At 45.0% G+C, this 16199-nt stretch overlaps 1 protein-coding gene across 2 annotated transcripts in view; it reads left to right on the plus strand.

The window, feature by feature from the left end:
* The window catches only part of prkacba (protein kinase, cAMP-dependent, catalytic, beta a), a 184219-nt gene that overhangs the window by 135223 nt on the left and 32797 nt on the right, over positions 1-16199 (plus strand). For both annotated transcript variants that reach the window (XM_072574811.1, XM_072574810.1), the window contains exon 3: positions 7913-8041. In XM_072574811.1, the coding sequence (XP_072430912.1) occupies positions 7913-8041 (129 nt within the window). The remainder of the gene's footprint in view (positions 1-7912; positions 8042-16199) is intronic.

Raw genomic sequence — 16199 nt, forward strand, 5'->3', positions numbered from 1 at the left:
ATGCTGCCTGACTTGCTGCGCTATCCAGAGCCTTACACAATCTTAGTGATGTATCTCTGCTGTTGTATTATAGCCCTCTCAAAATGAATTCTAACATTGCACACTACTGCCTTTTCTGTTGTAAAGCAAAAGCGGGAAATGCTGGAGAAAATCAGAAGGTTTGGTGTTATCTGTAGAGAGAAAGCAGAGTTATTGTTTTGAGTCTAGTAACCTTCTTCAAATTGTTTTGTTTGTGCTCTACTTTTGAATGCCCGATTGTTGGGTTCTTTTCCCGAGGTTTCGCACATGAGATGCAATTCGCGCACACCAACTTCTGCAAACAGTTAAAGTTTATTAAAGCTTGTACAAGCTAGTTGACCCCCGCCCCTCGCAGGCTGCAAGGTTGAGTCAAAGTGAGGCCCTGAACAAAGAAAACATATCCCCTTTATACAGGTTAGTTGGCCATGTCTACAGATGCTCTGGCTGCTCCCCCACAGTCACATGCCACCCAGTTACTCCCAGTCTCATGTTACCCCAGGTACAATGGCAGGATGAGATCATCCTCTGAGATAATGCAAATGCTAATACCCTTATCCTGGGGAATTGTTATGCAGACTATTTCCTGACTCAGTGGTTCCCCGAGACAATGCACGTGCTACATAACAAGTTTCAAGGGATGGCCAGAAAGCATTTCTGGATGGAAGAGATTGAATGATAGTTTAACTTGCCAATAGCAAGCAGCAAATGACTCTGTCTAAATGAAGTGTGAATTACAATGGATGGTCATCTGTATTCTTTCATGTTTGTGGTCCCCACTCAAAGACCGTGCAGTTTGTGGGAGGCACAGTGTTTAGCACTGCTGCCTCACAGCGCCAGAGACCCGGGTTCAATTCCCGCCTCCGGCGACTGACTGTGTGGAGCTTGCACGTTCTCCCTGTGTCTGTGTGGGTTTCCTCCCACAGTCCAAAGATGTGAGGTCAGGTGAATTGGCCATGCTAAATTGCCCATAGTGTTAGGTAAGGGGTAAATGTAGGGGTCTGGGTGGGTTGCGCTTCGGCGGGGCGGTGTGGACTTGTTGGGCCGACGGGCCTGTTTCCACACTGTCAGTAATCTAATCTAATCTTTAACCCTTTATTATTACATTAATGTCCAGAGAGCTATTCCCATTTAATCTTTTAACATTAGACAGTTGGTGAAATCAATTTTGTAAAGGTGACTGACTCTGAGCACTCAGTAGTGTTTTCATAAGTTTCTAGTTATGCTGTTAACTTATTTTTATGCTCTGAGTATCACTTTGGAATAGCTTAGAAACAGTGTGGGATGGCTTTTTACAGTTATCGCTGCTGAAAATGTGTTGCTGGAAAAGCGCAGCAGGTCAGGCAGCATCCAAGGATCAGGAGAATCGATGTTTCGGGCATAAGCTCTTCTTCAGGAAGCTTTTTACGGTTATCCTAAAGCACAGCACATGCTCCAAGCTACATTTGTAATTCTGACTTTATGTTGGAGCGATGTACCTCATTTTGTATAAATTGAAATAAAGAACAAGAGAGAAGTACAGCTCAGGAACAGGCCGTTCGGCCCTCCAAGCCTGTGCTGGTCATAATGTCCTCACTAAAAAACAAACCTGCTCTTGTTCAGTCTGTATCCCTGTCTTCCCTCCCTCTTCATGTAAACATCCAGATGCCTCTTAAATGTGGCCAATGTGCACCACCTTTTCCGGCAATACGTTCCAGACGCCTACCACTTTCTGCTTGAAAAGCTTTCCTCGCATATCTCCCTTAAACTTCCCCACTCTCACCTTGAACCTGTGCCCTCTTGTAATTGAAACTGCAACCTGGGAAAAAGCCTCTGACTATCCACTCTATCTCTGCCTCATAATTGTGTAGACTTCTATCAGATCTCCTCTCAGCAGTCATCTTCCCGGTGAAAACAATCCTAGTCTTTGTAACCTTCCTCATAGCCAATGCGTTTGAGACCAGGCAACATCATGGTGAACCTTCTCTGTACTCTCTCCAAAGCTTCCACGTCCTTCTGGTAGTGTGGTGATCAAAACTGCCCACAATGCTCCAAATGCGGATTGACAAGGGTTTTTAAAAGCTGCAACATGGTTTGCCAACTCTATTTTATGCCCTAGCTGATAACGGCAAGTATGCCATATGCCGCCTTAATTACCTTGGCCACTCTTACAGAACTGTGGACCTGCACACCCAGATTCGCCTGTATGTTATTGTTCCAAGGGTTCTATCATTTACAATATAATTCACACTTAAACTTGATCCTCCAAAATTCTTCATCTTTTGAATTAGATTAGATTAGATTACTTACAGTGTGGAAACAGGCCCTTCAGCCCAACAAGTCCACACCGACCCGCCGAAGCGCAACCCACCCATACCCCTACATTTACCCCTTACCTAACACTATGGGCAATTTAGCATGGCCAATTCACCTGACCTGCACACCTTTGGACTGTGGGAGGAAACCAGGGCACCCGGAGGAAACCCACGCAGACACGGGGAGAACGTGCAAACTCCACACAGTCAGTCGCCTGAAGCAGGAATTGAATCCGGGTCTCTGGCGCTGTGAGGCAGCAGTGCTAACCACTGTGCAACCGTGCCGCCCAATCTCTCATTTGTCTAGCTTAAACTCCATCCTGCCATTTCTGTGCCCAAGACAACAATGGATCGGAGGGCTTGTCTTAGAAAGAGAGGTTGAGTGAGCTAGGACTTTTCACACTGGAGCAGAGGATGAAGAGAGGTGACTTGATAGAGGGTAATGAGAGGCAGAGTAGATACCCAGAGACTTGCCCCAGGCCAAAAATGACTGTCAACTGGGGTCATAATCTTAAGGTGATTGGAGGAAGATGTGGGGAGATGTCAAAGGTAGGTTCTTTACGCACTGAGTACTGGGTGCGTGGAATGCACTGCGAGTGGTGGTGGTGGTAGAGTCAGAGATATTAGGGACATTTAAGCAACTACTGGACAAGCACATGGATGGCAGTAAATTGAGGGGTGTGTAGGTTAGGTTGATCTTAGATTAAGATAAATACTCGGTACAACATTGTGGGCTGAAGGGTCTTTACTGTACTTACTGTTCTATCTATATCCGCTTTTATCCTTTCACAATCATCTGCGCTATGTTCACCCACATTTTCTTCCAGAGCATTTATATATATTACAAACAACAGAGGATCGAAGACTGATCCCTGTGGAATACTACTAATTACCGGTCTCCATTCTGAAAAACACCCTTCCATTGCAACCCTCCTATCTTCTATGACCAAGCCAGTTTTGTATCCAGCTAGCCAGCCCACTCTGAATCCCTTGTGATTTTACTTTATGTACCAGTTTGGTGGACACATCTAACAAACTGCTCTCCATCTTTGCCCCTGGCTGTATAGGATTCCCAGCCAATAATGCGGAAAGTTGAAGTTACCCACCATAACCACCCTGCTTTTTACCACTCCTTTCAAGTATCTGACTGCATATGTGCTCCTCGTCATCCCTGGGCTGTTGGGAGGTCTATAGACAACTCTCAATATTGTGACCCTTTTCTATTCCTGATGCCTCCATAATGCCTCCCTGAAAGATCCTTCCAATGTGTCCTCCCTGAACACAGCTGTGATGTGATCCCTAAACAGCAGTGCAATTCCCCCACCCCTTTTGTTTCCCTTGCTGTCCCATTTAAAACAGTGATAGCTAGGAACGTTAAGCTACCAGTCATGTCTCTCCTGACATTGCTCTGACATCTTCCAATGGTAAACTGGACAGAGTTGAAGAGTGTGGCACTGGAAGTACACAGGTCGGGCAGCATCTGAGGAGCAGCAGAATCAACATTTCAGGCATAAGCCCTTTATCAGGAATGTGGGGAAAGAGGCTGAGATAAATCGGGTGAGGGTGGGGCTGGGGGAAGGTCGTTGGGAAGGCGATAGGTAGATACAGGTTGGGGGTGATGCTGATAGGTCAGAGGGGTGAGTGGAGCGGATAGGTGGAAAGGAAGATGAACAGGTAGGACAGCTCAAGAGGGTAGTGCCAGCTTGAATCTGGGATGAGGGATGGGAAGATGAGGAAAATGGTGAAATCGACATTGATGTTGTGTGATTGGAGGGTCCCAAAGTGGAAGATGAGGCATTCTTCCTCCTGGCGTCAGGTGGGTTGGATTTGGCAGTGGAGGCAGCTCAGGACTTGAGGAATGGGAAGGGAAGTTGAAGTGGTCAGCCACAGGTGGTGAGGTTGTGTGGTGCCTGTGTCCCAGAGATGTTCCGCGAGTTGGCATCCTGTCTCCTCAATGTAGAGCACACCACATCGAGAGCAACGGACACAGTGGACAAGGTGTTTGGATGTGCAGGAAAGTCTTTGCCAGATGTGGAAGGATCCTTTGGGGCCTTGGGCAGAAGTGAGGGGGGAGGTGTGGGTGCAGATTGGCACCCCCGGTCCTCACCTTCCACCCCACTAATCTCCGGATACAGCACATTATCCTCTGCCATTTCTGCCACCAACAATCAGACCCCAGCACCAGAGATGTATTTCCCTCCTCACTCCTATAAGCTCCAAGGAGGAACAATTCCACTTCAGAACATCCCAGATAGCCTCCTACTTCAAAGACTGCAATTTCCCCTGCCATGTGATCAATAATGCCCTCCAGTGCATCGCCTTCACTTCCCGCACCTCCACCCTTGAACCCCATCTCCAAACGCAACAAGGATAGAAACCCCCTCGTCCTCACCTTCTACCCCACTAATCTCCAGATTAGTGCATTATCCTTAACCATTTTTGCCACCTACAATCAAATCCCAGAAGCAGAGATCTATTTCCCTCCGCACCCCATCAGCATTCCACAGAAACTATTCCCTCCATTACTCCCTTGTTAAGTGCACACCCCCCTCCAACCCGCCCTCCCTTCCCAGCACCTTCCCTTGCCACAGCAAGAGGTGTAAAACTTGTGTCCACACCTCTGTCCAAGGCCCCAGAAGATCCTTCCACATCCAGCTGAGATTTTCCTGCACATCCAAAGACCTCATCTACTGTGTCTGTTGCTCTTGTTGTATCCTTTACACTGGGGAGACAGGACGCCATCTCCGGGAACATCTCGGGAAATATCTCTGGGACAGACTTACCAAACAACCCCACCACTCTTTGGCCAACCACTTCAAGCCCCCCTCCCACTCTGCCAAAGACATGCAAGTGCTGGAGCGCCTCCACCGCCAAATCCAATCCACCTAATGCCTGGAGAAAGAATGCTTCATCTTCCGCCTTGGGACCCTCCGACCATATGGTATCAATGTTGATTTCACCAGTTTCCTCACTTCCCCTCCTCTTCCCCCTACCCCATCCCAGATCCAGTCCTTCAACTTGACGCTTTTGAACTGTCCTACCTCTCCATCTTCCTTCCCACCTATCCACTCCACCCTCCCCTCCCGACCTATCAGCGTCAACCCCCACCTGTATCTACTTATCACCTTCCCAGCTGCCTTCCCTATTCACACCCATCTTCCCCGCTGCACCCCCCAACCCCCCATCCCGGATTCGACTCTGATCTCCATCTTACATTCTCATAGTAGGTCAGACTTTACCCTTTTAATTTTTGGATTCTTCTGTTTAAATTAATCTTCATAATGTGAAATAAATTCTGTAGGTGCTGGAAATCTGAAATAAGCACAGAATGTTAGAAACTTCGGCCTGACAGCATCTGTGGGAAGAGGGTTTGGAGTCTGGTATGAATTCAGAACTGAAAGGTGTTGGAAAATAGTTCTTTTTTTATACATCTGACCGAGGTAGAGGAGGATGCTTTCGAGACCCATTGCAAAAGACAAAGGGGATGTTAATAGAGGAGGGAATAGAGATATAAGGAGGGTGAAAGGGAGAGAATTGGTTCTTCTTACTAAGTGCAAAGTAAGACATAAGCAGGACTCTGTTTTAGGGGGAAGGAGGTGGTGGTGGAGAGAATTTTAGGAAAATGGAGACCAGATATGAAGTTGTCAGTTTCTGAAGTTGTGGAATTCACTGTTCAGACCATGAATCTTCAGAATGCCTTAGTGGAAAACGCGATGTATCTTGAGCTTGCATTGTGCTTCACTGGAGCATTGCAGCAGGCTCAGGACAGAACTGTTGGCATGAGAGCAAGGTGGTTCACTGGCATATTGGGGTAATTCCTACAGACAGAATGATAGTGTGAAAACCTCTTCATTGTAAATGAAAGTTGTGCATGTTAAATTTGGGCGTCACGGCTGCTTTATGGACATTAATTACAATGCTGAAGTACTTTCCAGCATTGGAATCTACACCATATTTGATGGAGATAAATTTATAATCTCTGGGCGGCATGTGGTTTGCATTGCTGCCTCAAGGAACCAAGGGACCTGGGTTCAAATTCACCCTTGGATGACTGTATGGAATTTGCACATTCTTCAGTGTCTGAATGGGTTTCCTCTGGGTGCTCCGGTTTCCACCCACCATCAAAGTTGTTGCGTTAGGAGGATTAGCCACGCTGAATTGTACACAATCTCCAGATATGTGCAGGCTAGGTAGATTAGCCATGGGAAATGCAGGGTTACAGGGACAGGGTCAGGGGGATGGGTTTGGTGGGATGCTCTTCAGAGGGTCAGTGTAGAGTTGATGGGCTGAATGGCCTGTTTCCACACTGTAGGGGTTCTATTTTATGGATTCTCTCACAGGCACAAAGTAATATCTGGTAAGAGGCTAGTCATTGAAAATTTTTATGGCAGTGGTCACTAAATCCTTGACGAACAAAAGGTGTCAAGAAAGTCTATGCATTGACAAAACATCACAGCTAATCTGAATGCAATCAAATGGTGGAACAATCTTGAAGGTCCAAAAAGCGTATTCCTGCTCTTAATTCACATATTCTGATGTTTGTTCATGTTCATGCCAGAGGTAGAAGAAAATTTATTTGACATTTCTCTGTACCTCATTAGACATGTTCAGTGCTGGCATACTCTGATACATATAGAAATCAGAAGCGTAAACAAAGGCAAAGATGGGTAAAGAGAGATTTTAATTACAGATGGTAGCCTATATTATGAAGGTGCTAAAACTGGCCTCCACATGTCTCGATTATGAAGGAGAAATTATTCCTTTTAATGATATATTCCAAATATTCTAACAGCAATATCTTAAAACCATTTTGGATGCCGTGCAAGACTAGTCTTGATTGCCCTACAGTAAACAAACAGGTCAAACTACATCAAGGGGCGGTAATGGCCTTGTGGTATTATTACTGACCTGTTAACTTAGAGACCCAGTAAATGATCTGGGGATTCTGGTTCGAATCCTGCCATGGCAGATGATGGTATTTGAATTCAATAAAAACAAAATCTGCGATTAAGATTGTTGGAAAAAAAACCCACCTGATTCACCTAATGATCGTTAGGGAAGGAAACTGCCAACCTTGTGTGGTCTTTGTGACTCAGACCCACAGTAATGTGATTGACTCTCAACTAATAAATGCTGAAGTCTGCAATGATATCCTTATCCTGTGAACGAATAGAAAATAAAATTTGTTGGCAAAACATTAATGAAGTTCCCACTCCTCAGCATGAGCACAAAGCAGAGACCAGATCAGATCCAGCTATGCATAACTGAATAATATGCCACTGAAAAGCTTTACATATGAGTAACATACTTGGTGTACTATGAGAATTGTATTCTGGCAAGGAATTAAGTGAAGAGGAGGGGCTTGGAATGTAAATTGAGGGGAAGAAAACATCTGATTTTTAGCTTTAGTTGTGAGGGGATGTGTTTTCTGTCTTTCCCTCCCTCTCTAGCCCCAGTGCACATCTACTCAAAGGAGGAGTCACCTCACAAAATCTGTAGGTAGGACCTAAACTGGGCCATGTGGATGTTGAACGGCAATTCCAGTCTGAAGTAGCAGGGAACAACATTAAAAGCAAGTCAAATTGTTTTTCCATATCTTTCAGAACACTGCAGGCCTAGATGACTTTGAAAGGCAAAAAACACTTGGAACGGGTTCTTTTGGAAGAGTTATGTTGGTGAAACATAAAGGAACAGAACAGTACTATGCCATGAAAATACTGGACAAACAGAAAGTAAGTATGCTGCCCCATGATAAATAAAAGAAATACAAATGTAGATTAAAGCTTCTGAACATCTTTGTACTGAAACATATTTTTATGAAAGTATGGAGGGAAAGTACTAGGGAATACTAGGGCACTTCGTGGTAATTTTGGTGGTAGTATGATAACTAAGCTATGCTTTCTACTGTACCTTTTGTCGTTCCTTTCTGAAACCACTCCTTGTAAGGATTTGCCCTGTTGCAATGTGGTTTAATTTTTAGAGGGATGTAATGTTAGTTAATGTAGAAGTGCCTTTCATGAATTTTGGCTTTTTGCCAACTTAACTACAGGGCAATGGTGAAAAGGTCAGCCTCCGATACGTCAAAAATACAACAAAGCTTCAAAGACCATTTCCTTTTAAAGCTTGAACTAGCTCAGCTGTCTTAACTGTATGGTTTAATAATATCAAACTATTCATTCCAGATTTGTAAGCTAAGCATTTTTAAATTAATTGAGCCAATTGATGCAGTTTGAATTCTCTGCAAATTAAATATAACAGCTTTTTTCAAGAAAAAGCTTTATTTTTACACAAAATAAATGTTTCAACTTGCAAATACTATGGAATTCACATCTCAAACAGCAGAATGCAGTCTGACCCACCAGAACAATTCAAAACAGCTGCACAAGGTACAACTTAACTGACTAATATTGCCTTTCCACTCTGACCCTTACTCCCAATCTCCAAGGCAAATAATGTGAAAGCTGAAACCAAGCCAGCAAACATAAAACCATTCCCACCCTGAATCCGAACTCTGCTGATCAGTGTTTCCTGATGTCATGATTATGAAGAATTTTTTAAAAATCCTCATTTAATGTTCAATTTGCACTCCGGAAGAGTGCAACGTTAAGTGTAACAGCATGAAGGAAAAAATAAGGACTGCAGATGCTGGAGAGTCAGAATCTAAAAGTGTAGCATTGGAAAAGCACAGGTCAGGCAGCATCTGAGGAGCAGGAGAGTCACCATTTCGCTCGCCCCCTCGCTCCTGCTCTCTCTCTCGCCCTCGCGCCCGCAGTGAAGGGCTTGTGTACGCAATGTCGACTCTCCTGCTCCCCGGATGCTGTCTGACCTGCTGTGCATTTCCAGCACCACACGTTTTGACATTGACATGAAGCACACCGGATTTTCCCGATGCCAGCAATATAAAACCTAAAGTTAAGATCTGTAAGATTTGTCTTGGGTGGGGGGGAGGGGGAGCGAACCCTGCAAACTGAAATATTTTGTATATTCCTAAATTCCTCCATTTGTACGTGGACTTAAAGTATGTTTTGGAAAATGAAAGAAATGTGTTCCTTCTACTTCCCTCCTGCTTACTGATCCCTCTGTTCCCTTGCTGCTTCCTTCTCCTGAACACACACTCATTGTGAGCAGTAGCTTGGAGAGGTGAGAAAGCTGAGCAAGGAAGCAATAGGTGCTGCACGGAGGAGGATTGGCAAGGCAACAAAACAAGATACGTAATGTCCTCCCTCAGTTGATGAGTGAGTGTTCCTCCACGTTGAATAACACCTGGAGGAAATACTGAGGGTTGCAAGGGAGCAAAGTGTATTCCGGGTGGGGGATTTCAATATTCATTACTGTTACGCCACAGCGGTGAACCCTTCTGTTAATTAAACCAGACACCCAGAAAAGCTCACCTTGCCTTGTAATCTGTTAAAATCTCTCAAATTCCACTATTTAAATAAAGTATCAATTTATTAGAACATAGAAGAATACAGCGCAGTACAGGCCCTTCGGCCCTCGATGTTGCGCCGATCAAAGCCCACCTAACCTACACTAACCCACTATCCTCCATATACCTATCCAATGCCCGCTTAAATACCCATAAAGAGGGAGAGTCCACCACTGCTACTGGCAGGGCATTCCATGAACTTACGACTCGCTGAGTGAAGAACCTACCCCTAACATCAGTCCTATATCTAACCCCCCCTTAATTTAAAGCTATGCCCCCTTGTAATAGCTGACTCGATACGTGGAAAAAGGTTCTCACTGTCAACCCTATCTAACCCCCTAATCATCTTGTACACCATTGTATTCTTGAACTGTAAAAGTGAACATTAAACAACAACTATTCACAACTCTTAAGCTCCTCGTTCTTAGCTGCATATTATCTGCCTCCAATTGTATAACAATATACTGTTCTGATAAAATACTTATTAAAATTCTATCAACTTGATTTCAAAACCATGCAGCGGCTGTCATCCGCAGTGTCTGTCTTCCTTCAGCTGAAGATCTTCCTGAGTCATTGCCTTCCTTTTACTGCGAATATGTTTCATATGAAAAGGTACTTTTGATAGAAAGTGTTTCAGTATCTTGGTCTTTCTCGATGGCAGTTACTCTGTCTGCCTTTCAAACTGCCTTCCTCTCTCATACCTCCAACATTGGATCGTCCCATTGGTTTGAGGTTTGCAAAACAATAAATTCAAGTTCAATTGGGTTTTAGTATTCTGGGGCATAATTTAAATGGGTTAAATTCAAATTGTTGTCAAAACAGCAACCAACTCGGGTATTCATTTCACAGCCAAATGTTATATATTTTTAATTTTCCAGTACACTGAGACTGCAAGCTAGTCATGTAGCAGATGCTCTCAGTGCAGAACAGCATTCAGTCTCTTAAAGGTACAGTACACGCTTTCAAGTTCATAACACTACTGAGAGTGACTCAATGCGGCAGCACTATTTATCGAGCTGATAGCATCCAAAAAAAAAGGTTAGCTGCTGGACCAGGTCTGCAGCAGGTGGTGGCAGAGTCACACACACAGACCAAGTCCTAAACTATGAAAGCAATCACCCCAACACACACAAACAAAGTTGCATCAGGACATTATTCAAAAGGGCCACAACACACTGCAGCACACCAGAACTGCAAAAAGAGGAAGAGGAACACCTATATAATGTATTCGCCAAAAACGGGTACCCGCGCAATTTCATCAACAGATGCCTAAGGGAAAGACAACGGAACAAGGACATGCCATAACACAAGGACTAGCCACACTACCATACATCAGGAGCATTTCTGAACTGACAGCCAGACTACTGCGACCACTAGGACTCATAACAGCACACAAACCAACAGCCACTCTCAGACAACAACTCACCAGAACGAAGGACCCGATACCCAACATGAGCAAAACTAATGTAGTGTACAAAATCCCATGCAAGGACTGCACAAAACACTACATCGGACAAACAGGAAGACGGCTTTCGATCCACATCCACGAACACCAACTAGCCACGAAACGACACGACCAGCTATCCTTAGTAGCCACACACACACACGACAAGCAACATGAATTCGACTGGGACAACACTACCATTACAGGGCAAGCCAAACAGAGAACAGCCAGGGAATTCCTAGAGGCATGGCACTCATCCACAGACTCTATCAACAAACACATCGACCTGGACCCAATATACCGGCCACTACAGTGGACAGCTGGAACTGACAACCGGAAGCGGCAGAGACAAGCCACTATAAATGCTGGAAGAAACAGCACAGAAGCGCTTCACAGGAGGCTCCCAAGCACTGAGGATGTCACCTAGACAGGGGACGAAACGTTTGCAAGACAAATTCCCAGCTCGGCGAACAGAACCACAACAACAGGGAAAAAGATACTTGACCTCATCCTTATCAAATCGTAAGAGGGACCACTGCAGACTCTGTGTCCCACCTTCACTTTGAGAATGTCCCCATCGTGTTGTGTGGCACTCTCACCATGCCCCAAATGGGACAAAGTTTGAACTAGCAATTCAAGACTGGGCATCCATGAACCACATGTCAGCAGCAGAACTGTATTCCACAAACTGCAACCTCATGACCTGGCATATCCTCCACTCAACCATGACAATCAAGCTAGGGGATCAACCCAGGTTCAGTGGAGAGTGCAGGAGCAGCACCAGGCATACCTAAATGAGATGTCAATTTGATGAAGTTACCAAGCAGAATTACTGGTATGCTGAAAGCAAGTTATAGAGTGGGCTAAGTGATCCCACAATCAATGGATCAGCTCTAAGCACTGCAGTCTCGCTACATCCTGTTGTGAATGGTCGTAGGCAAGTAACTCACTGGAGGAAGAGGATCCACAAATACCCTTATCTTTTATGCTGGGAGAAATATTAGTGCAAAACATAAGGCTGAAACACTGCAGCAATCTTAAGCCAGAAGTGCCAAGTAGATAACCATCTCAGCCTCCTCCAGGCCCATGCATCACAGATACCATTCTTCAACCAATTCAATTTACTCTGCATGATGTCAAGAAAATGCGACACTGGATGCAGCAAAGGCCATGGGCCCTGATAACATTGCAGTAATAATACTGAAAACTTGTGTTCCAGAACTTGCCAATTCCCTAGCCAAGGTGTTCCAGTACAGTCACAAAGCTGGCATTACCCGACAATGTGGAAAATTCATTAGGTATGGCCTATACACACAAAGCAGGACGAATCCAAACTATCCAGTTACCATTCCATGAGTCTACTCTACTTCATTAGTAAAGTGATGAAAGGTGTCATTAAGAAGCACCTGTTCAGTTGCCCTGGCAGAACCCAAACTGGGCATCAATCAGCTCCTGACCTCATTATAACCTTGGGTCAAACTTGAACAAAAAAGCTAAATCCCAGAGGCGATGGAAAAGTGACAACCCTTGACCTCAAGGCCACATTTGACTGAGTGTATGATCATATTGAATGGCGGTGCAGGCTCGAAGGGCTGAATGGCCTACTCCTGCATCTATTGTCTAGTGTAGCATCAAAGAGCTCTAGCTAAACTGGAATCAGTGGCTACTAGGGTCAAACACTCCAGAATCATACCTGACACACTGGAGCGTTGTTGTGGTTATTGGGCATCAGACATCTCAGCTCCCGGACATCTCTGCAGGAGTTCCTCAAGGTATTGTCCTAGGCCCAACCATTTTCAGTTACTTCATCAATGACCTTCCCTCCATCATAAGGTCAGAGGTGGAGATGTTCACTGAGTACACAATGTTCAGCACCAATCTTGACTCTATAGAAACTGAAATAGTCCATGTTCAAATGTAGCAAAACCTGGTCAATATCCAGGCTTGGCTGACACGTAGCCACACAAATGCCAGGCAGCGACCATTTCTAATAAGAAACAATCTAACCACTAACCCTTGACATTCAATGAAGTTGCCATCACTGAATTCCCCACTGTCAAAATCCTGGGGGTTACCATAAACAGAGCAGCTACAAGAGCAGGTCAGAGGCTAGGAATGCTGCAGCGAATAATTTACCTCCTGACTCCCCAAAGCCCATCCATCATCTACAATGCACAAGTCAACACCGTGATGGGATACAGGTACACAATCCTTTATCCGAATTGCTTGGGACCAACTGGTTTTCAGAATTTTTCGGATTTCACAATAAGTGACAGTTCAACAATGAAATTTTAAAAGATCTTGCTGAACAGCGGACTGACTGAGTAATGGGCCTGAGACAGAATTGAGGTCTGCCAGTGCTGGGCCATGGTCCCCACATTTCTCATCTGAGTGACACACATTGAGTGGGTGTGGAATTGCGTTAACTGTTTGCATGCCAAACAACCTTCCTAATGAGAAAAGCTTCACCAAAAAAACTTTCGATTTTGGATAAAGGGTTGTCTACGTGTACTTCCCACTTGCCTGGATGGGTGCAGCTCCAACAACAATCAAGAAGCTTGACACTATCCAGAACACAGCAGTCCACTTGATTGGCACCACATCCACAAACATCTCCCTCCACCACTGTTGCTCAGTTGCATCAGTGTGTGCAATCTACACAATGCACTGCAGGAATCCAGCAAACATCCTTAAACAGCACCTTCCAAACCCATGACTATTACTATCTAGAAGGACAAGGGCAGCAGGTACGTGGAATGCCACCACCTTCAAGGTCCCCTCCAAGTCACTCACCATCCTAACTTGGAAATGTATTGCCGTTCCTTCACTGTCACTGGGTCAAAATCCTGGAATTCCTTCTCTAACAGCATTGTCAGTCAACTCACAAGTGGACTGCAGCAGTTCAAGGAGGCAGCTCACCACTACCTTCTCAAGGGCAGCTAAGGACAGTCAATAAATGCTGGTCAGCCAGCAATGCCCATGTCCTTCAAGTGAATAAAACCAAAGCAGCAGGCAAAGGTTGGTGAGCCAGATTCAGAAAAGAGAAGTGCAGTCTGCTAAGTGAATAAAGCTGATACTTTACTTGTTCGTGGATTTTGGGCATCGCTAGCTTGACTGTAAATTATTACCCATTCCGAATTGCTCACAAGAAGATGGAGTGCTGCTGCCTTCATCTGATGCAGCACATGGTGTGAAGATGCTGTTTGGAAGGGGCTTCTCAGACACTTTGCAGATACAATTAAAAATTGTCAAGTTTTAAGAAAATGTCAATGTTGTTTTGAGTGTGTGGAAACTGTTACCTATTCAGTGCTGTTTTCCTGTTGGCTGCAAACATTGCATCAATCTAGTCACTCAATGCTACATTGACATTGCAGGCGCAAAACGTAGGAAGTAGAGTCCGATGACACCAGGTTATAGTCCAACAGGTTTATAGGACCCGATCAGGTGTACCCTAGAACTCTGGGAAGTTAGAGAAGTGATTGCTGGGCCTCTTGCTGAGAGATTTGTGTCATCAATAGTCACAGATGAGATGCCGGAAGACTGGAGGTTGGCAAACGTGGTGCCACTTTAAGGGCGGTAGAGACAAGCCAGGGAACTATAGACCAGTGAGCCTGACCTCGGTGGTGGGCAAGTTGTTGGAGGGAATCCTGAGGGACAGGATGTACATGTGTTTGGAAAGGCAAGGACTGATTCGGGATAGTCAACATGGCTTTGTGCGTGGGAAATCATATCTTACAAACTTGATTAAGTTTTTTGAAGAAGTAACAAAGAAGATTGAGGGCAGAGCAGTAGATGCGATCTATTTGGACTTCAGTCAGGGTTCCCCATGGGAGACTGAATAGCAAGGTTAGATCTCTTGGAATACAAGGAGAACTAGCCATTTGGATACAGAACTGGCTCAAAGGTGGTGGTGGTGAGTTGTTTTTCAGACTGGAGGCCTGTGACCAGTGGAGTGCCACAAGGATCGGTGCTGGGCCCTCTACTTTTTGTCATTTACATAAATGATTTGGATGCGAGCATAAGAGGTATAGTTAGTAAGATTGCAGATGACACCAAAATTGGAGGTGTCGTGGACAGCGAAGAGGGTTACCTCAGATTGCAATAGGATTTGGACCAGATGGGCCAATGGGCTGAGAAGTGGCAGATGGAGTTTAATTCAGATAAATGTGAGGTGCTGCATTTTGGGAGAGCAAATCTTACCAGGACTTATACACTTAATGGTAAGGTCCTAGGGAGTGCTGCTGAACAAAGACCTTGGAGTGCAGGTTCATAGCTCCTTGAAAGTGGAGTCACAGGTAGATAGGATAGTGAAGGAAGTGTTTGGTATGTTTTCCTTTATTGGTCAGAGTATTGAGTACAGGAGTTGGGAGGTCATGTTGCTTCTGTAGAGGACATTGGTTAGGCCACTGTTGGAATATTGCATGCAATTCTGGTCTCCTTCCTATCGGAAAGATGTTGTGAAACTTGAAAGGGTTCAGAAAAGATTTACAAGGATGTTGCCAGGGTTGGAGGATCTGAGCTACAGGGAGAGGCTGAACAGGCTGGGACTGTTTTCCCTGGAGCGTCGGAGGCTGAGGGGTGACCTTATAGAGTTTTACAAAATTGAGGGACATGGATAGGATAAATAGACAAAGTCTTTTCCCTGGGGTCGGGGTGTGCAGAACTAGAGGGCATAGGTTTAGGGTGAGAGGGGAAAGATACAAAAGAGACCTAAGGGGCAACCTTTTCACGCAGATAGTGGTAAGTGTATGGAATGAGCTGCCAGAGGATGTGGTGGAGGCTGGTACAATTGCAACATTTAAGAGGCATTTGGATGGGTATATGAATAAGAAGGGTTTGGAGGGATATGGGCTGGGTGCTGGCAGGTGGGACTAGATTGGGTTGGGATATCTGGTCGGCATGGACGGGGATGGACCGAAGGGTCTGTTTCCATGCTGTATATCTCTATGTCTCTATAAGCTTTCAGCATGCTGAAGTTTCACCTGACGAAGAGTCAACGCTCTGAAAGCTTGTGATTTCA

This window comes from Chiloscyllium punctatum, chromosome 7 (genome assembly GCF_047496795.1).
Source record: "Chiloscyllium punctatum isolate Juve2018m chromosome 7, sChiPun1.3, whole genome shotgun sequence".
In the NCBI taxonomy this organism is placed as follows: Eukaryota; Metazoa; Chordata; class Chondrichthyes; order Orectolobiformes; family Hemiscylliidae; genus Chiloscyllium; species Chiloscyllium punctatum.